This window comes from Sminthopsis crassicaudata, chromosome 6 (assembly GCF_048593235.1).
Source record: "Sminthopsis crassicaudata isolate SCR6 chromosome 6, ASM4859323v1, whole genome shotgun sequence".
Lineage (NCBI taxonomy): Eukaryota > Metazoa > Chordata > Mammalia > Dasyuromorphia > Dasyuridae > Sminthopsis > Sminthopsis crassicaudata.
In genome coordinates, this window is record NC_133622.1 from 85,247,931 (window position 1) to 85,271,106 (window position 23,176).

Consider the following 23,176-nt stretch of genomic DNA (forward strand, 5'->3'; position numbering starts at 1 on the left):
AAACCCAATTCGTTTGCCCTCTCTTTCTCTATTTTATGCAAGTAGGCCTGTAGAGATATAAAACTTCCCCTAATTACTGCTTTGGCTGTATCCCACACATTTTGGTATGATGTCTCATTATTGTCATTTTCTTGGGTGAAGTTATTAATTATGTCTATGATTTGCTGTTTTACCCAATCATTCTTTAGTATAAGATTATTTAGTTTCCAATTATTTTTTGGTCTATTTTCCCCTGGCTTTTTATTAAATGTTATTTTGATTGCATTATGGTCTGAAAAGGATGCATTTACTATTTCTGCCTTACTGCATTTGATTTTGAGGTTTTTATGCCCTAGTATATGATCAATTTTTGTATAGGTTCCATGAACTGCTGAGAAGAAAGTATATTCCTTTCTGTCTCCATTTAGCTTTCGCCAAAGATCTATCATATCAAACTTTTCTAGTATTCTATTTACCTCTTTGACTTCTTTCTTATTTATTTTGTGGTTTGATTTATCTAATTCTGATAGTGCAAGGTTGAGATCTCCCGCTATTATAGTTTTGCTATCTATTTCCTCTTGCAGCTCTCTTAATTTCTCTTTTAAGAATTTAGATGCTGCACCACTTGGTGCATACATGTTTAATATTGATACTGCTTCACTATTGATGCTTCCCTTTAGCAGGATATAATGCCCTTCCTTATCTCTTTTAATTAGATCAATTTTTGTTTTTGCTTGATCTGAGATGAGGATGGCTACTCCTGCTTTTTTGGTTTTGCCTGAAGCATAATAGATTCTGCTCCACCCTTTTACTTTTAGTTTGAATGTCTCATCCTGTTTCAGGTGTGTTTCCTGTAAACAACATATAGTAGGATTCTGACTTTTAATCCAGTCTGCTAACTGCTTCCTCTTTATGAGGCAGTTTGCCCCATTCACATTTATGGTTAGAAGGACTAATTCTATATTGCTTGCCATCCTATTAACCCCTGCTTATGCTTTTCCCCTTTCCTTCCCTTTTACCCTCCTATCCAGTATTAAACTGGTAAACACCACTTGCTTTTCACAGCCCTCCCTTTTTAGGATCCCTCCCCCACCTTAAAGATCCTCCCCTTATTTTACCCCCTTTCCTCGAAATTACTGTATTCCCTTCCCCTTAGCTTACTCCTTCCCTTTCACTTTTCAATGAAGTGGAAGAAGTTTCACCATAAATCGAATATGTCTATTGATACACGCTATGTTCATCTCCCTCCTTTCTTTCTCTCAGATATAATAGGTTACCTTTGCCTCTTCATGAGATGTAGTACCACCACTTTATACTTTTTTATGATATAATCTCCTTTCCACCTCTAGTTTCTAAGACAAATTGTACATATGTTCTTTACATATTTTTTGACAGAAGTATAGTTCTCAAGATTTCTTTTTACCTTTTTTAGAAGTCTCTTGAGTTCTATATTTGAAGATCAAACCTCTTATGTAGTTCTGGTTTTTTCATCAAAAATAGATGGAATTCATTTATTTCGTTAAATGTCCATCTTCTTCCCTGGAAAACGATGCTCATTCTTGCTGGGTAAGTTATTCTTGGCTGCATACCAAGTTCCTTAGCCTTTCGGAATATCATGTTCCAGGCCCTGCGTTCTTTTAATGTGGATGCTGCTAGATCCTGTGTTATCCTTATTGTGGATCCTCCATATCTGAATTGTTTTTTTCTAGCAGCTTCCAATATCTTTTCCTTTGTCTGATGGTTCTTGAACTTGGCCACTATATTTCTTGGCGTTTTGATTTTAGGGTCCCTTTCAGTAGGTGATCGATGAATTTTCTCAATGTCTATTTTACCCTCTGTTTCCAAAACGTCTGGGCAGTTCTCTTTGATAATTTCCTCGAAAATGGTGTCCAAGCTCTTTTTTTCCTCCCATTTTTCAGGGAGTCCGATTATTCTCAAATTGTCTCTCCTGGATCTGTTTTCCAGGTCTGTTGTCTTTCTGGTAAGGTACTTGACAGTCTTTTCAATTGTTTCATTTCTCTGGTTTTGCTTGACTCCCTCTTGGTTTCTCCTTGAGTCATTCATTTCTACTTGTTCCAGTCTAATTTTCAATGATGTATTTTCTTCACTCACTTTTTTTATATCTCTTTGTAATTGTCCAATTGAGTTTTTATCTTCTATGGAATTTTTTTCCATTTTATCCATTTTATTTTTTTGAGAGCTGATTTCTTTTTCCAGCTCTCTAATCCTGTTTTCCTTGGAGTTGTTTACCTTTTCCAGCTCACTAATCCTGTTTTCCTTGGAGTTGTTTACCTTTTCCAGCTCACTAATCTTGTTTCTCAATGATTTGATTTCTTTATCCATTCTGTCTTTGAATGCATGGGATGACTTCTCCAGGCTCTCTTGCCAAGCTTCCCTTTCCTTTTCCCATTTCTCTTCCAGCTGTCTTGTGAGAGCCTTTTTGATTTCCTCTATGAGGTTCTTTTGTATTGAGGAGCAGCTTATATCCCTCCCAGGGGATACATCTGGGGACAGTCTGTTCCTAGTCTCCTCAGCATTTGAAGTCTGCTCCCTCTCCACACAGAAGCTGTCAATGGTTAGAGCCCTTTTGAATTTTTTGTTCATTTTGTCAGAGTATGAATCAAAGAAAACAAACTGACAAGAGAAACAATTGGTCTGTTTTGCGGGGGATAGGGCTGGATGTTATTAATGGGCTTCCTCTACAGACTGGGGGTAGGGCAGCAGAGAGCCACTAACAGAACAGCAATGACTGTACTGAGTCTGCGCTCTGAGGCTCTGAGAACACCGAGTCAGTCCAGGTGGGGTTGGGGGTGGCCGGGCTCTGAGAGCCGCTGGCTTTCTGGGGTTTTAATCTTCACCTCCGGTGTTTACACCCTCTCCGCTGCTCCTGGCTTGCTGCCAAGACAGAGCATCCACACTGGGGCAAAAGCCCTTTCACAGAAACGGCAGAGATCACACCCCTCCCCCTCCGGTCTGAGCTGTGTGAGCTGCCTGTCTTGCTCTGGCTGTCTGCCCTCAGTCTGCGCCCAGTCTGATTGACCCTCCCCCGAACAAACACAGACCTTTTCTGGCGACTTTCAAGGATGTCTTCTCTTGGTGATAATTTGTGGATTTCTTTCTGGGTCAAGCATTAAGTCAGAGGCTTGTCATGAAGTAAGTTCTGAGAGAATACGAGGAGCTCAAGCAGCTGTCTGCCTCCACAACGCCATCTTGGCCGGAAGTCAAATTTCCCTTTTTTTAATAAGAGATCAATTGAATGAAATGTTGTAACTGCCCCCAGGCCTAGATTTACAGTAGAATAAGACCACTTAACTTTGAGCCAAGTCTGAGTGGTCCTGGACCTAGATTCAGATTTGCCTTTAGTTACTTAACTAGGTATGTCATCTTGGGCAAGTCACTTAGCCTTTGTTTGACTTAGTTTCCTCAATTATAAAATACTGATCACGATAATAGCACCTACTTTTCAAAGTTGTTTTGAGGCTCAAATGATATAATATTCGTAAAAGCCTTAGTACATGTCTGGCACATAGTAGACTTATTCCTGTTCAAGTTTTTTACCTTCCTTTCTTCTGATTATTTAAATTTCCCTTAGACCTTTTTTGCACTTTGATAATCCTTTTATTCTTTCTTTGGGTCAATTTCATTTTTAAAAACCCCAACAACTTATAAATGATATTATTAATCTTTTCATTCTAATTATACTTATTTACCATTCTTATGTTTGAGATGTTTGCAAGTTAAATAATGTTTAACTTTTTTTTTGTAGGGTTGCCACTTTTTTGTTAAATAAATTTAGCTTCCATGGTTTTATTTTTTATTTTTAAAATGTTTTTGTTGATACCCTTTGCTTTGAGAATAGCTAAATTATTTATAGTTGACAGTTGTACAATATTGTTATTATTGTGCACAGTGTTTTTCTGGTTCTGCTCACTTTACATCAGTTCATCTAAGTCCATGTTTTTCTGAGAGCATGCTGTTTGTTGTTTTTTATAATACTGTAATGTGCTGTTACAATTATATACTACAACTTATTCAGCCATTCACCAATTGATGGGCATCAGCTCAATTTCTAATTCCTGGCCATTACAAAAAGATCTATTAGTATAAAAATATTTGTAACAGCTTTTTTAGAGGCAGTGATTCTCTGGAAGCTCAATGTCTAACAATGTTTTTCTACTCAAGAAAATTTGTTGGTTTCCTTGGTCAAATCAGACTTTTCTGTTTGGCATTTAAAGCTCTTGTCTGTCTTTTTTTTTTTAGTTTTGTTACTCATTACTTCTCTTCCCACACTCTACTGTTAAACTAACTTACCTTTTTACTAGTTTTTATGTGCAAGCACATTATTTCTTACCTCTGTGCTTTGCATTTGCAATTGCTCATGCCTAGAATTCACTCGTTCTTTGCCAATTTTCACCAGCTCTAAATTCAAGTGCTTTCTTCTACAATAAGCATTCCCTCATTCTTCTAGCTGCTAGTGCCTTCCACTCCAAAATTACTTTTATCTATTTTTATGAATATCTAAATGTGTAATTGTTGTCTCCTCTGATAAAATGATAAACTTCTTGAGGTGGCAGGGACTGTATTTGTGCTGGTTAGAATTGTATTTGGTATATATTGATTACCTCTTGATATAAAATAAAAGCATGTTTAATTGTAGTTACAGTACCATATTTCTGCTTTAATGACTTTAGAGTAATTGGCTACATCATAAAAATTAATGTGTTTATTTGGAATCATACAAGTAAGGTGACTTAAAATGTGTATTTGATCAACTACTAATTGGCTTATATTCCCAAGGAGGTCACTGATAAGAAAATCTTATACACACACACACACATACATACACACGCATGCACACACGTTGTGTGTGTGTGAGACAAAGTATTGGAAGCAAAATTGATCTGGGAATGACAAAACAAAGTGTGGTGCATAAATATAATGGAATATTACCATGCTATAAGAAATTACAAATATTAATACAGAGAAGAATGATTTACACAGTATGATGTAGAATGAAGTAAGCAGAGCTATGAAAACAGTATACACAATAGCTACAACAATGTAAAGCTACAACAGTATAAATGGAAAGAACAACCACAAAGCAATTTGTAAATTACAAAGAACTAATAGGGACCCAAAGAAGAGAAATAGGAAAACTGCCCCCATCTAGATCCTTTGCAGAGATGAGGAGGTGGTACGAAAATGTATAAATAATATATTGCATGTATTTTTCAAACTTTTTTGTTGTATTGATAGATTTTGTGAATTTTTTTCTCTTCCAGTTAATATTTTATTTTCTGTTAAAATATTTAAAATGTATTTAGGGTTATATGAGATGGTTCTTTGGGAGGGGAAAAGAGAGGGATACTGGGAGAAATAGTGATTATGTCAGAAAACAAAAGATATCAGTATCCTGGGCAAATCATTTAACTTTTTAGCCTCAATTTTCTAATTTTTAAAATGGGATAATAAATTTATCCCAATGAGATTGCTATATGGATGAAATGAAATAATATATAATGGATTTTGCAAAACTTTGAAATGCTACATAAATAATAACTATTATTAATAAATGTTTTAAATTAATTCATAATGATCTTAAATAATTTAAATTATTTCAATTTTTTCTGAAGTTGCTTTTCACTCAGTAATACATTGCAACAAATTATAAGAACATTTGCATTACTTCATTTGTATTATGCAACATTACATAAGAGGAAAAAAATATTTTAGTCAATCAAGCCAATTTTCCTTCATTGTGCACTAGTGAAATTGTAATACTCTCTATTGGAGATAAATCTTTTTTTTTTTTTTTTTTTTTTTTTTTTTCAATATGTGACTTGACTTATTATAATATCTATAACTACAGTGAAAAGTAGAATTTTTCTGTTATTGAAAGTGTACATTTATTAGAAGTAATGTTAAAAATAAAAAGTTATGTTTTATTCATAGTTTTATCTAAATTTCACTACTTATCTTTCAGATATATTTTGTGTTTACTTAAATCTCTATATCCTAATGATTTAAATGCTTTTTTTCTCCTCTTGATTCCTAAAATTTAATCCATCTTTTAAAGTTCAACTTTGATACTATGTTTTAACAATCATTTCTTACTCAATCTTAGAAAAAAATTTTCTCCCTTCAGACCTTTAAAAGTCCTTTATTTTTTCTCTTTTTAAAACGCTGTCAGGTGTTAAAAGTTGTCTGCATTAATGTTATATTCTTTTACTAGGCTCTAAGCTCTTTAAGGACAGAGACCTTGTATTATCCAAACTTAATATTTCTCTAGTGGTTGCAAATATTTCACCAATACTAGATACTTGATAAATATTTTTGAACTATATTAAATATTTGTTGTTGTTGTTCAATCATGTCTAGACTCTTTGTGATCTTGAGACCATACTGTCCATGGGGTTTTCTTGGCAAAGATACTGGGATAGTTTGCCATTTCCTTCTCTAGTTCATTTTACAAATGTAGAAATTGTATCAGGCAGAGCTGAAGTTATTTTCTGTGTCATACAATTAAGTTTCTGAAGCTAGATTTGAACTCAAGTCTTTTTTATTTTAGTCCCAAGGTACTATTTGTTGATCCATCTAGTTGCTCTCATTTAAATTTAAGAAAAAATGTGCTCTTTTTTTATTTCCAAAAAGACTTTTAATATTCATAGTAAAAGTAATATATGAAGTAATTAAAGACTGATAATACTTTCCCTAATGCTATTATGGATGAACATTATAAAACAGTTTCTATTTTTGTTCACCCATAGGGACTATTTTATTATATAAGTTCCTAAAAATAACTTAACATATATCCTGTCTAAATGTTAAATAAATATGGCAGGAAAGTCATGACAAAACTACAATAGGACTTATTAGCTAATAGAGTATATTAACCTAATAATATCTCATAATGTTTGTAGAAGAAAAAAATTTTTTTCTAGTTAGCTGAACTTATAGAAGTAAAAACAATAATTTTTAAGTTTAAATATTTTGTGCATAATATTTGAGAGTGAAAATCTTAAATTTGAATCCCTCATTAATTTGTGTATTACTATTTTTCTATTTTGTTCTGTTTCTTCTTAAAGATTGCTTCTTAAGTTATTTCCTAAGAATATGCATAAGATTCTTGTGTTTGTGGCTGAGACTCTCTTCTCCCACTACTTTAGGCATCATTTAACTCTACTTAATAAGTTAATTACATCTAGTCTGAGTCAAAGTCCTCATTTACACCACCATTTTTTAATCTGTTGTCCTTTCTAATTCTGCAAATGGAAAGTACTTTCACTTAGAATCAATAAGTTTAGAAGATCCATTTTGGCTTTTTGCAACGTTTGATTTATATTTTTAAAAGAATCTAAGTTGAGATAAAACTGTTTCTTATGTATACTTGGCCAGTATATTCTATATTAAGGACATTATTGATATGTAAAAAATTACTTTGTTAATTAGTACTCAAAATATTTCTTTTAATTTTCCTGTAAACCTGAACTGTGGATCAAGTAGCCACTTGTAAAGCTTTCTAACAATAACAGTAAAACACATTTTAATTTGGATGGGAGTGGCATCAGAATCATGATATAAAAAATAATCTCGTTTGTAACAGCGACTGTACATAGTAGCCATAAATTTAATATTTCTTCTTAGTGGTGATAACACTCTGTTGATTTAAAAATCTGTAACTATAACTGTACTAGTTTTGAGAAAACCATTTACAGATGAGGATAATTTATAATACCAAACAAAACAGCTTTATTAATATTGCTTTTTAGCAAAGAACAGATTCTACATGTAGTTGGAATGGAAAGGAGAACAGTCTTTACACTAACTTCTTTATATTTGACTCTGGATCATTCATGATCTTTCTTAATAGATCCTTTTGTTTAATAGAACTGTAGTAATAACCAGTATAGTTTTTGGGAAATGAGTATATATCTCTTAGTAAAGTTTCATTGTTTGGTCTTAGATTTTAAAACACCCCCCAACAGTATTATTTTTTTTGGGAGGGGGGGGCATCATAAGGACAGTTTTGCTTTATTTCTTAAATCCACAAAACTTCTCAATGAATTTGCACTTGTACTCTAGAAACAATTGGAGTCATGGAATTTAGAGTTTGAAGGGACAATGCTTTCTTCTTATTTTATAAAGAAACTGAAACCCTAGGGGGCAGCTAGTGGCACAGTGGATAGAGCACAAGTCCTGAAGTCTGGAGGGGACCTGAGTTAAAATTTGATTTCAGACACTTAACACTTCCTATCTGTGTGATCCTGGGCAAATCACTTAACCCTAATTGCCTCAGCAAAAAAAGAAAGAAAGAAAGAAACTAAAACCCTAAAGCTACATGATTTGCACCAATCATTGAGAAACAGTCAGGGTTTTGGCTTAGGTCTTCAGGACATCAAATCTAGTTGCTTTTTCCTACTATATTACTACATTTCCTACTAATTTCAATGTGTATGTTTGAGAGAAACAAGCTCACATGTGTGCTTCAAATATGTGTACATATCTGTAAACATATAGTAAACATGTGCTAAAAAAGAAAACTGAAGCAAACATACACATATTTTGCATAGGCATATATATTATAGTGGATTTTAGTAGGGTTTTTTTTTTTTTTTTTTTTTTTTTTTTTTTCTAGTGGAGAGAACACTTAACTTGGAGTCAGAAGATCTGGGTTTTTGACTCCACCACTTCTTAGTGGTTATGGGAAAATCACTTAACTCTCTTTCTGAGTCTCAGTTTCTTTCTCTGCAAAACGTAGATTAAACAGTACTTCACAGGATTGTTATGAATGAAGGTTTAAGGTAAACCTTGATTTAGCATGAGTAGAAATACTAACTTTTATTATGACATATTACAATACACAACACAACATATATACACATATGTAGCATATACATTTATACTACATATAAGTTAAATGTTCTGTAAAATATTAATTTTGATAAATGGAGAGAGGCAACATGGTATAATGGAATCAGGAGTCTAGATTTGAAGCTTAGTTTAGATACTAAATAGCTGTGTGACATGTGAATATTATTTTCAACCTCTCTCTGAGCCTCAATTCCCAAATTTGTAAAAATGAGGATAATATTACTTTGTCTATGTGTTTTGTTTTTGTTTTTGCTAAGGAACATGTGTGTATATGTATGCTTTATATGCATATGTAATTTGTAATCTTACATATTATTTACCTTCACCTGTGATTAAATTATTGCATCCTCTTCTTTATATTTTCATTTTCTCTTCACTATTATTAAATTTTAGTAGCTACTCCATTGAAAAAAATAGCCAGAGAATGGAAATACTGTATTCACTAGCATGAACTTGGACCTTTGTTTATGGAAGAGTGCTGTACATTGAGCTTTTTATTAGTATGGCTGTAATAAAATTAGCATAGTTTCTTTATCAAAGGTGTTGGAACCTCTTGGTATATTAGAGCCTGAAATTGGCAAGAATCCTATTTTTCTTCATTCTTCAACTGAGGTCATATTTTTATAGGCAAAATATCTATAGTGAAGCAAATTGCACATACATTGCAACATGTCAGATGCACAGTATGTATCAATTGAAAATGGTTATTGTCCATTTCCAAAACCACTTTTTTTTAATGTATATTAAGAGTATAATTATTTTTTAATGTTAAGAAAAACCGCAAGAGTAAAACACTGTATGCATTTTCTTCTTGTAGCTAGTTCTGAAGTTAAAGGTGGCTTTCTTATTTTTCCCCTAAACCAGTTTCGGCTGTTATTACTTGGAGCTTAGTCATCTTTTACGTAGCTGAGCCCCATTAAGAAGGCTGTACCGCCCCTAAACTCTGCTAGATTGTAGCCACTAGCAACCAGGCTGCAATAATTTCCCTTTGATGACATCATTGGCAGTGGAAGGGCCGGCGGTGGCTGTAGCCGCGGAGCTGCCGCCGTTCTAAGCCGGATCAAATATGGCCCCTTCGCAGCCCGCTGCCGCCGTGGAGCTGGGGCTCTCGGGCTTTTAAGCAAGCAAGTCCGCCTTCTTTCTATTTTTTTTTTTCCCTCTACTCCTCCTCTTTCTTTTTCTGCCTTTTTTTTTTTTTTCCCCCAATTTTAATTCTACTCATGGATATTTCTTCCGATCCTTATTTGCCTTACGATGGGGGAGGAGACAACATTCCTCTCCGAGAATTACATAAAAGAGGTAACACCGGGGTCGGGGGCCGCGCGTGCGGGCGGCTGTGCGGGGCGGGGGGCCTGAACTAGCCCTCACGGCTCTCCTGCAGCCCCCGTTTCCATCCTCCTCTTCCTCCTTTTCCCTCCTCTCCCTTCCCTTCTTCCCTCGTTCCTTCCCTCCCTCCTCCCTCTGTCCTCGTCCTTCTCTCTGTCTCTTCCTCCTTCACCCTCCCTTCGCCCTCTTCTTCCTCCTCCTGACCGAGGCTTTCGGTGCTCTTGGCTGTGGTGGTGGGAGGTGGGAAGGGCTCGGGATTCCAGCCTTTTCAGACCTTTGTGCAGTCTCTGATTTTTTTCCCCGTGGCAATTTAATGTTACTTCTAATCACATCTGGAAATTCCTCCATCTTCCTAGTATAGCACGCGTATTTATTACTTGTTTTACTCGTTTACCAAGACTCTATTGGTTAATATTGGTGAAAAAACCTCATCGTTGTCTTTGTGATAGATTAGGAACATCCAGTTACCTTGAAGCTTTTGAATTGCCCTTTACATTTAATGTAAAATTTTGATTCTCTTTTAAATTACATGATAATGGAGAACATATCTTTGTTATTTTTCTTTACATTTTTTAAAATTTGGCAACAATTTTTCCCCTCTACATTATAACCAGGTGAAGCTTAGAAAAAAAAAACAAAACAACTTGCCATGAATTTCATTGTAAAAACATAATGGGAAATTTTTGTTGTTAGCGCTGCATATTGGATAAATAAGTTTGGTTTATGTAAAAAGGAAAATCACATTGCATTTCTTGGCATAAGTTTTTTAGTCAGCAGTTCATTATGTTACTAATGGTGGATTTTTTTGGCCTCATTTTCATTAAATTGATGAGTGCAAAAAGTCTTGCCACCTTTTAATGTTTTAGAAAGGTTTTGACATTCACTGATGGCATTCTTTGCATTTTTAGGAACAGAACATGGTTTTTAAATTGAAATTCCAAGTTTACTTTGAGTTTATTTGGACTTTTACATGGAAAAATAATTAGATTTTTGTTGTTGTTTTTTTAGCTTATAATTTCAGGTCATTTTGTGGGTTCCTGTATTTCTTTTATTTATTTTGATAGCAATTTAAGTGAGAATTAACTCTTTATTATCCTATAATGTTTTAGATGATTTCTCCATTATAAAATAATGAGCTTGTGTACCAGTGACTTAATTTTAAACAATTAATCTTAAATGACTTTTTTGTTCACAAATATCTCATGTTTCTCAACTGCAGTTTTACAAACAGTCCATCCTTTTAACAAAAAAAGGTGAAAGCTAAAAAGAAGGTGAACTTGTTCACCAGTTGTAATGTTATTCACTGCATGATAATCAAGCAATAAAACTAGACAGCCTGTGTTTTCTCTGGGCTAATAGGACATGCTTTCACTATGAATGATAAGGTAGGGGGATCAAGACATTTGAATCGCGTAATGTAAAACCTGTCAGTCCCTATGATACTTTTCTTATAGTATATTTTTTATGATCAACTAATGTAAATAACACCATGATTCTATTGTGGAAATTAACATAATCATTACTAGCAGTCCACTCTGAGGTACTTAATTTGTAATATTTTTAACCAGTATTTAATAATCGTGCCAATTTTAATATCAAGCCTGTTTGAGTTCTTGAGATTATTTTATCAATGCCTATGATGGGAGATCTTAACTTGAAGTCCCTAAACAAACAAAAAATTGATAGCTATTTATTTACTTGGGTTTTGTTTTAATGCTATATTTTTTACTTTATGCATTTGAAATATTCTGAGAAGGGTTTTTACAGACTTTGCCCAACTGTATTCATTAGATAAAAATGATTGTTTCACTGGTCTGTAAGGTCCCTAAAGATTAGGAGTAAGATGATCATGAGTTTACTTACCAGCTTCAGCAATATTAAAGGGGCTGTGGAGGAGGGTTTATTTCCAAAACTTGAAAAATAATTTTTATGACAGAAAATAATATGAGGCAGGTTTAAGCCATTAAAGCTTTAAGCTCCAGTAAGATTTCTGTGACACTACTTTTACAAGAGGGTTACTATAAGGATTTTTTAAAAGTCTCTAAACCAATATATTATATAGGCTAAGAATATAATGAGGCTATTTGAAAAAGATATAAATGGATGACACATATTGTATTATTTTATGGAAGTCAGGTTGTTTGTAATGCTGTCTCTTTTTTTTTTAAGAATAGGTTTGAAAAGTATTTACTGTCATCACCCAAATGATGTCTCATTTGTGTTAACAGAGCCAGAATCTGTACAAAGGGATAATAGTCACAGTTTAATTTTTTCTATGCTTTCATGTGTGGATTTGAGAGAGAATATTGAAAGATTGATTTTATTTTTTCTTCTTTAAACAAACTAACTGTAATAAAAATTCTTTACTTAAAAATCCTATAACTCATGTTCCATTGACCATTCAGCTTTATTTTAACCTATTAAAGATATAACCACTAATTAAAAAAAAATATGTTTGAATGACAGCTAAATATATAATTGACAATTTCCTTAGACTATCAGAAATGCAAATCCTTCCTTTCCAGGAGGACACTGTAGTAGTGTATATAATATATATACAGATTATTACAAAATTGGGACAATAAAATGGTATGATGAATTGTGTGGATACAAAGTTCTGTTGCAATTCGGAGAAAGAAATGTTCACATCTGGCTGGATAATTAGAAAATACTTCATAGAGGAAGATGGCATTCAAGCTGAGCTTTAAAGAATGGGAAGAATTTCATAAGTTGAATTAGGAGAAGAATCATCAGATGAACAGCCTAGCTTGATTGAGCCAAAGTGAAGAAATGGTAAAGGAAAAAGCATGTTTAACTGCTTAAGAGCCAAATGTTTCTACAAATGTATTGGAAATAAGGTTGCAGAAGCAGACAAGGATCTAATTGGAGAGGTCTTACACATTTTAGGTACTTGATAAGTTTTTGTTGACAAGATGTATACCCCTAAAATGGAGAAAAAAGCTTTGGATCCTTCATCTTCTTAGATAAAGCTTCACATACTTCTTATCATTGAGACAGGTAGGAATACAGCTTGTTGGTTCACTTCATTAAGAATTCCAGGTAGATCTATGCTCATAACTCCAAAGGGAGATCTTGTAGCTCATTTAGTATACTGCCATGGGACTATTGTGGAAACAATTTTAATAAAGTAACTTCATCTAAATAGAAAATTAAATTCCTAGTGATTTTTCATTCCATAATATTTCTGGAACCTAATCTATTAAAGTTAATCATTTTAATTATGTATAATCAGAAGAAATAATATTTGCTATCAGGAATTTTATTTTTCTACTGAAATAAGAATATGATGACATAGCTATAGTACATGAGGCCAATCTTAATTCTTTGTACTCTGCTTTCTAAAATTAATTGGTATTCGAATGTGGGTTAATTTTATACTAAATCATGGTGTGCCACAAACTCAGAAGACTTGAGTATTCATGACCTTCCAACTTGTTAGGGGACCTCTGCCATGTCTTTCCTTGTAGGTCTTGGTTTTTTGGGGAGTTGTCTTTTTTCATAGGCGTAGGATTTTTTTTTTTTTTTTTTTAAATCATGTTACTTTTCCAACTCTGGAGATTTCTTTGTTTTTCATAATATGAATTCTTAAGCTTAGTTATGTCTCCAACATCATGCCTTTTGCTTACATTTTAACGTTGAGAATAATGTTGACATATTAAATGACTTATATAAAATTATACTTTATATAAAATTATACTTTATATAATTAAGTTATCCATGGAGAATTGGTAGTTTATTTTATTGAGTAGATTTTTATTTCCTAAATCCTGGAGTTGTATTTATCAACCAACTAATCTATGTTGGCTATTTCTTTGTATAAGGCCAAATGAGCATACTAGATGAACCTGAGGTTTAGACCCTTGTCTTTCATTTACTAATTTAACGTGCTTGTCAAGAAGTGCTTCTTATTTTGCTTGCAGAATGCTTGAACACTGATTTTTTTTTTTCTAAATATTTTTAAAATGTATGTGATACAGGCTAATTGTACACTATTTCAAAGTCCAGTTCTTCTTGTACAGCAAAATAACTGTTTGGACATGTATACATATATTGTATTTAATTTATACTTTAACATATGTAACATGTATTGGCCACCTGCCATCTGGGGGAGGAGGTGGAAGGAAGAAGGGGAAAAGTTGGAACAAAAGGCTCAGCAATTGTCAGTGCTGTAAAATTACCCATGCATATATATTGTAAATAAAAAACTATAATTAAAAAAAATAAAATGTGTGTGATAAAATGCAGTTTTATATGTTATTATGTAGAGAGTAAACTTTAATGGCACAGGTTATTTCATTCTTGTAAGGCAATAAGAAGCTGTCTTTATCCTATAACTGTGAATCTGTTTGATATGAAACAATAAATTGGTTATTTTTTACAAAAAGGCATAATCATGATGAAGGTGTGGTGACTGATATTTTTTATGAGCAAATTTGGAGTATAATCATAGTGCCCCTTGCCTTTAGTACTTGGAGATGGATTAACTTTTCACTTTATTTAACAAAAAAAATTAACAAGTGTTTATTTTTTTCTTCCAAGAAAAATTTTTAATCTTAATTATATTATGTCTCTAATCATATATAAAGATGGTTTTCAACTTTAATTTTTGTAAGATTTGGAGTTCCAATTTTTTTTTTTTCTTTTCTTCCTCCCCTATCTCCCTCCTCCCCAAGTTATCAGGCCATCTGATACAGGTAATTCATGTACATTAATTTTTAATCTATTTCTATATAAGTCACATTGGGAAAGAAAAATCAGAACAAAAGGGGAAAAAGGGGGAAAAAAAACCCAGCAAAAAAAGGTGAAAATAGTATGCTTCCATCCACACTCAGTCTCCATAGTTCCTTCTTTGCCTGTGGATGACAATTTCCATCCAAAGTTTATTGGAATTGCCTTGTATTATTGTATTGATAAGTATTTATTCTCTCCTCTTCTTCCTCCTCTTCCTTTCCCCTCTTCCCCTCACAACTGAAGCAAAACAAAAATTCTGTAATAAGCAGTGGCACATGTATAGTCAAGCTAAATAAATTCCTACATTGATAATATCTTTTAAAAGAGTCTAAAATTCTTTGTCTTAAGTTCTTATCATGATTATAATGAAATTCTGCTCTGGGGTTAAAAAGAAAGGATGTGGGTGAGCATCTTGGAAGAAATTAGTAAAACCCTTGCTGTTTGTTCACACACAATGTCTGTTGAATAGAATGATCTTTGTAGAACAGTGCCCCTTTAAAATATGCTGAGTATCTCCGCTCTTCTCATGTCCACATATCCCCAAATGCTTTTTCTATGAGGGAAGGATATATTGAAATGAAGTATTGTATTTCCTAAAAATCCTTTGACAGTTTTTGGGGAAAGGGTTTATAGGTGTTTTAAAAATCAGTTGTATTAGAAATGAATTTGGTATTTAGGTGGGAGATAGGTAGCTACAGTTCACTTCAACTTTGTTAGCTTTCATTTATTTTAAAACAGTTTCCTGCCCTTATTTAGTTTAAACTACAATATAATTACAATAATGTAGGTGGAAATACAATGTAGAATAACATGTTATGTTTTTCTTCCCTACCCCCCCAAAAAACAAAAACAAAAACACTTTCTCATGGAGCTTATTAAATTCGTAAAAGAAGTTAATTTTTATTGCATCCATTAATAAATAAAAATATTTGCCTTTCCAGAGATATATTTGAATTTGAATTTTACAGAGCCTTCTATTTCCCAATATGAATTAAGACAAAAGCCCTTTGTGTAATAAATTTCAGGAATTTACTAATTTTCCCTTGCTTTGTGTTGTCTTAAACTTGTTATTCAAGTTTATAAAATTGCTTGTCTAAAGCTTTGATTTGCTTTTTCTTTAATGTTGATGAAAGCACTTAGAGATATGCGTTTCTTATCCTCCCCACCTACTTTATCTGTATCCCTTAAGTTTTGATACATTTTTAAATTGTTGTTACTTTCTTTGATGAAATTGGTTATTTTTTCCCCCTGTAATTCATTCTTTATTCACCTTTTCTTTAGAATTATGCTTAGTTTCTAATTACTTTTCAGTTTTTCTTCAAGGGCCCTTTTGCTTAGATTTGTCCGAATCTATTCATTGAAGTCCCTACTATTATACTATCCTCCATTTTAATTCATTTAACTTTTCCTTCAAGAATTTATACATTGCACATTTTGGTGTGTAATATATTAAAACTGATGCTGATTTTAAGCAGAATGAAATTTCCTTGCTTATCTCTTTCCATCTTGTCTTGTTCTCTGAAATATCCTTGTTTTGGAGTTCAGCTGAAGCATAATGTATTTTGTTATATTTTTCTATGTGAATCTTCATTTCAAATATGTTTTTGTAAATAACATATTAGATTCTGTTTGCTAGTCCCTTTTGCTATCCTTTTCCATTTTATAGGTGGCTTCATTGAATTCATGTTCATGTTTATGATTGGCAATTATATAGTTTCCTCTTTCCTGACATCTTTTACTTTTTTCTTCTCTTTGCTCCTATCCCCCTTTTCACAAATTAGAAAATGGTAAAAAATTTTATCTGGCATTTTGGATGTGTAAATGAAACATCCTATTTCTATTGTTATAACTCTTTTCTTCCTCTTACCTTACTCCTGATCCTAAGTTTTTTACTTTCTGTCTTAACTTTTTTAATCCTCACAGTTCATTTCTATGTCAAGATCTTTATATATGTGGGAGAAGGATCTGGATAGAATCCTAAAGGATGGGCTGAGGGGCGGAGATAGAATGTGAGATTTTGTTTTTACTATCGTCCGGCCTTCCTACAGTCTGAGGGACAATAAATTGGCCCCCTATTTAAAAAGTTTGAGGACCACTGTTATAGGTAATAGGACTACTAAACATTTCCTAAAATTACTAGTATTAACTTCAATGAAAGCCACTAGAAACTGTTGTAAAATTGTCTATCTCTCATGTTTAAAAAAGAGAGCAAAGAAAAAAATAAACTGGCTTAGCTGTAAAATTTTAAGAATTAATGTGTATGAATAAAATATTGAAGACAAAACTAGAAAAGAAATAGTGTGCAAAAAATTTACATTATAACTAAAATGTGTGTATTATGTATTGTCTGTGTCTATCTTTCTGTACCACATGTTACCAAGACTTACAACCAAAACATAGGAAATTGAAGTAGATATATAATATCAGGAGCCAAACCTCAGAAGATTAGTAATTAAAAATTATGGGCAGAAAGAATTGCAGATTGTACATGACCAAATGTAAACATACTTTAAATCACTGATATTAAGAAATTCAAATTATTTTACCTATGAGACTTCACATAAGGTCCAGCAGATTGATAATAAGAACTTATGTGGTATGCCAGGCATAGTGATTTAGTTTTGGTATGGTGCACACATTCCAGATTTTAGGAATTATGCACTATTAGGAAATATGTAATATAAATGATAAATTGTCTTATATTCCAAATACAACCCATGAGAAATCTTGGAGTACTCTTTGAGTAGCTTAGTTCAAATCTATAATATTCTACTTACCTAGTTGTACTTCGTGTTTTGTTTTCACTGTGAATGAAAAGTTCAATACAAAGAGTAATAGTTTATTCAAAAGTTCATTCAGATTTATTTGGCTGTGCATTTGACTGATTCAATTTGTTTTCCTTAATATTACCTTTGACATATTACTTTGAAATTGATTGCATTTCCTTTTTATATATTTCACCTGCTGTCTTTCTACAATTTCCTCATCCTTAAATCACATAAATGAGTCAAAAGAAATTTTCTCCTTAATACGGAGAGAACTAATAAAAGCATAGAATCCTGAAGTTGCAAAGGACCTTACAATTCATATAAGAAATTGGGACAATCGATATAGAATAAGTGTCAAAGTCAAGATGATCTCAGTCTAAGTTCTGCTTTTGATTCATTGCCCTAGAAGGCAACTCTTAAGAATATAAAACTTCATTGGCAGAGTTTCCTTATCAAAAGGTTTTTATACTGATGAAATCACAATCAAGAACAAATTATATAATATAACCCACCTCTCTAATGCATCTTTCTCCTCTAAAATGTTTTTGACAAGTAAATATGCAGGCTGTTGGAATATATCAAATGATAAGAAAATCACTGCCTTATGGGAGGCAATACTTTTATTGAAGAAAATATTATTCCCTTACCATTTCTTTTTATTGAAATCACATGGAAAAATATAGTTATGATAACCTTTCAAACATTTGAATACTATAATATCTTACTTTCTCTACTCAGTTTTCTCTTTTTATTTCCAACTTTTTTTTTTTTTTTTGGGAAGATAGTCTTCAATTGAAAGAGTTTAAGTCCTTTTATCTCGTAGTCATCCTTTTCTGTATACACTGACAAAAGCCAATACTTTTTAAATATGGTAACCAGAACTGAATACAATAATTAAGATGGGTATGACTGGACACACTACCTTAAGTGAGGTATTACTCCATCCAACTTTTGGACAGCTACTTTAGATGATGGTGCTTTTTTTTTAAACTTTTGGGCAGCTCTGAATATTAGCAACTTAATAGAAAATGTATTTTATGTGATAGATAGGCATTTGTAATTTGAATTTGGAACTGAAGGAAAAAGATTGAGCTTTATGTAACTTTTTTTTTTTTTTTTTTTTTTTTTTTTCCCTTTTGAGATTATAGCAACATTCAGAGTACATGGGAACAGAAAGGAAGTTTTTTTTGCGTGAGTTCTTCGGTGAGAATAGGAAAATATGGACAGGCACAGAAATCTCTGACCATGTGGTTATAGTATTCATAAAGCTACTATGTCTTGAGAGGAGTTTATTTTTAAAAGTTAAGTATTAAGATTAAATTTTCTTGCAGCATAATGTTTGATGACTTGTTTTTATATCAGAAAAAATGTATGCTAGAAAGTACTCAAAGTTATTGTTGGGGATTTCCAGGCTTATGGTGCGTGAGACCAGATGTGGGTGAAGAAAAGAATTTACTCAATTTCAAAATAAAAAGTAAAAGTTTATTTTAAATCACCGAGAGATCTCAGTGGACAAGAACTCCCAAATGAGATTAGAGAGTTCTGTCCGTTCTGCCCATTTTAGTAGAGTCAGAGTACTTAGTTATATGATCAGAGTTAGGTCTTGAGGGCTTTTGAGACAATAAAGAACTTTTGGGTTTGAATAGGCTTCAGTAAAATTATAGAAAGTTTGATTGGTAATAGTTCAAATCTATAGAAAGCTTAAGTGGTGGTACTTAACATTAATTCAGTTATATTGAAAGTTAAGTTAGGAGTACTTAGCTTTAGTTCAGCTCCTGGAAAACTTGGGTAGTGTTTGCTGAACTCTATAGAAAGATTAATTAGTGGTACTTAACAGAGGTGTGGTCAGGCTGGCTTCTAGGTCGAGATTAAGTTAACTAACTTCTGGGGTCTCTGACCTCAGTTTCCCTCCTCATTTTGAGTTTAAGTGAAAAATTGGGAATTTAGAAGTCTGGGTTTGTTACTTGTTTTTTTTGGGGGGGGTAAAATGACAACTTCTGGGCCTCAGTTTCCTGCCTATAAAGTAAGGGAATGAAATTATATTATCTCTAGGAGCCAGTTTTTATCTAACATAGGACTTTTTGTAGACATTTTCAAAGTACTTTTCATAGAATTAATGTGAGGTAAGAGAGTGGTATATTTTAGGATCATAAAAGGGAAGGTTAATTTATTTTTAAGTCTAGACCTGCAATTTGATTGACGTAGACAGGTCCCAGTGATGAAACTCTTTCCCAAATTAACAATTCTAAAATTGGTTTTAGAGAATTTACACTCATGATACTGAGAAATTAAGTGATCTGTCATGGTTACATAGTATATATTAAGGGCAGGGAGAGACTTGAACCCAAGTTTTCCTAACTCTGATTTAGTCTTCTGTCATGCTGCTTTTCATTTATTAAACATGGAATGTTACATTGCCAGAAAACACAAAATATTTGATTTTATTATGCATTTGCATTTTTAATTTTAAAAATCTACATTATATTGAAAACCAGATTCCCATTGGAGCTTTGACTGTGTTCTTGGTTTGAAAGAAGCAAATAGTCTTTCTTTACTTTTTTTCTGTACATCTTCTGGACTTAATTATTTAAGATTATGTATTAATATAACTAGGTGTTTAACGACCTGCTTTAAAAAAAAATTACAGGTAGCAGACTTGCTAGTCACTTTTCTACTTACTATCACTATCACTGGCACTAATAGCATTGATGATTTTTTTTTTTCCCTGAGAATTTAATTGCTGAATCATGCAATTTAATACTTTATTACTTTTGCTTTAATAATACTATTTTTATAAACATGTTTTTCTGTTCATCATATAACTTTAAACAAACCACTTTTTCTTTTAAGAAATTCTTTCAGTGTTACTTATACAGTTATAGATATTTTTCCAACTGAATATATATCTCAAATGAGTTAGTATGGAGTAATGAAAAAATATTATTTTTCTAATAAGAATTTGTTAGAAAACATTTATCAGACATATATGTGGCAGAAAATGGGCCGTAAAAAAGAGAGAGACCATTTCAGACATGTTTCCTATTGGTACCTTGTTTCTGTTTAATTTTCTTTTGCTAAGGTGAAAGGAAAATAAACAGCCTTTCAGAGAAAGCTCAATGTCTTTTCTTGCTTTGTTCTTTTCTGGCATTGATTCTCCCTTATCCTTTCTCTTTTAGCTCAATACTTACTTTAAATGCACTACTAAGCTTTATTTTGGTGTGATCTTTCTAAGTACAGTGTGTACTGTTTTGCAAATTACAAGACATATATTTACATTACCAAACAGGCTCTTGAGGAAGCTCCCTTAAAATAGTTCTGGCTCCTAGGAATCAAGGACCTGTTCTGCCAGTTACTGTGCTGGACAAAAGTGAAGGTAGTTCTTCTCTCAAATGTCTGAGTGTAACTCAGAATGGTGAGTGATCACCATATTATAATAATAATAATTAAAAAAAAAAAAAGGCTGGAGATATCTCTAGGAACAAAACGAAGGCAGCTTATGTGTTCTCTAGAAGGGGAAGGTGGGGTGTCCCTCCAGTGGAGTAAAAGATTTGGAAAGAAAGGATAATGGAAAGCCTTGGGGACAGGCTTAACAGTTTGAATAGTCCCAGATGCAAATACTCCTCCCACCACTGACCCTCATCCTCATTGGCTGAGGTTCTTACATTCTAAATGCAGGAGCTACCCCGGAAATTGAACTTTGGCCAATAACTACATAGCTGTCCATATTTGATTGAGGTAAGAAGAAAATGATGTCATGGAAGAATAGCAGGAAGAAGAAGTTGGTATGTCCTTGGGTCAATGTTCAAGGACTACCTTCAGGCCTATCCAACTCTGGGGTGGATGAAGCTTTACTTGATTTTCACAGCTTGTCTTTTAGAGATCTCACTCCAATCTCGTTCAGTTGCAACAGCACCTTCTAGGTGAGGAGATGCAACATATACTTAGATAATTTAACACAAGATATATACAAAGTAAATATGGAGTGATGGAATGAATACACTAAATCTGGGGATTAGGAAATACTGAAAGGAAGTAGTACTTAAACTGAACTTTAAAAGGAGATAAGGTCCCAAAGATGCCGGGGTAAAAAAAGGAGTGGAGATTAACTTTTTGATATGATAGGCCTATTTAGTTAAAGCATAGTATGTATGAGTGACTATGATGTATGATAAGTCTGGTAAATTAGGCTACAGCTTGATTGTTAAGAAAAATTTTAAATACCAAACCAGACATAATTGTATTTATTTTAGAGTGACTAAAAATCATCATGATGAAATGGTAAGATACAATAGATTCTTGTAACTGTCAGCAATTATGGTTTACATATTCACTTTGAACACTGAATTTTTGGAACCATTGCTTGTGGTATGTGGGACAGGTCAGGTGCAAGATCCCCTTCCTAATCCAATTAACTAATCAGAGTACAAAGAGAAAGCATTTATTTAATCCCTGCAGGGAGAGGCCCAAGCACACCTGGGAGCCATTACAACTCCCACCATGTGTTCCTGGAACCTGGCCTGTTTCTGGCTTCTCCAGGGTTTAAAAGCAAAAGACTTGAGCCTTCTCATTGCATATACTAAACAGACATAACCAACCCTGGCTGCCTCCCACAAGTTACATCACTTCCTGCAACTTCCTGTAACTCAGGTTCAAAGTTCATTCCTCCAGAGAGTAAATGACCTCCCCCAAGGTCCAAAGCTCTGGGAACAAGGATCATGTGACAAGATTGAGAAGTACTTCATCTAATCAGTCCCATCCAGTGGTAACACAGAGATAGATCCCTGTGAACATCTAATTACCCCCTTTACTTTAGCAACTTCCAGAGCAGCCTCACCTACAGATTAGTGAATTTCATCTTCTTTTTTCTGGATATGTGTCATGTTGTTTTAATATTGAACTCATGGGCCACAGCACAACAACTCGTGCCTGAACAAAACTTATCTAACACATTTTTTCCATAAGACATATATCACAACCTTCTTGTACTTAGAATTAGACAGCACTTTATCATTATGTTTGGGGTCCATTTTTAAACAACAAAATTATCACTAGAAAAGCATAAAAATGTGAAAAACATGGTACTAAAAACCATGAAAAGAATACTTGTTGACATTATAAAAGCTGAAACAAGAAGGCAGAGTATTGCCTTTTTTGACTAAAACTGGGGGTGTATACATACTGAGCAGCCTAAATTTTTTGGTACACTGCAAGTATTGAACCTGAGTTTTACATGAAGTGTTTACTGACTCCAGTTTCTAAGTACTTGATGTTTTGATGAGAGTTAGGGAAAGGGGGAACTCCTTTTGGTTCGGTGCAAGGATACAGAGTTAAATGAGTTCTAGTGACTCATAGAGTCCCCTGTAAAGGAATTTACAGGCCTGAAAACCTAGATTGATAAAAAAAAGGTTTATTGTAGGGGTTGGAAGTAAGGATAAAGATAGAAATACACCAGGGTCAGAGGTGGTCGCCGGGAGGACAGG

At 33.2% G+C, this 23,176-nt stretch overlaps 1 protein-coding gene across 6 annotated transcripts in view; it reads left to right on the top strand.

Moving 5' to 3' along the window:
- The window catches only part of CLCN3 (chloride voltage-gated channel 3), a 113,498-nt gene that overhangs the window by 21,776 nt on the left and 68,546 nt on the right, over window positions 1-23,176 (top strand). Inside the window, exon 1 of one of the 6 annotated variants that reach the window (XM_074276492.1) lies at window positions 9,832-9,974. The exons of 3 other annotated variants lie outside the window; for them this stretch is intronic. Coding sequence is in view for 2 of the 3 variants with exons in the window: in XM_074276489.1 (XP_074132590.1) it covers window positions 10,071-10,149 (79 nt within the window). In the remaining variant the exon portion in view is untranslated. Of the gene's footprint in view, window positions 1-9,831; window positions 10,150-23,176 lie in introns of those variants that run through there. 2 more of the 6 variants (XM_074276489.1, XM_074276494.1) reach the window with 2 other exon arrangements.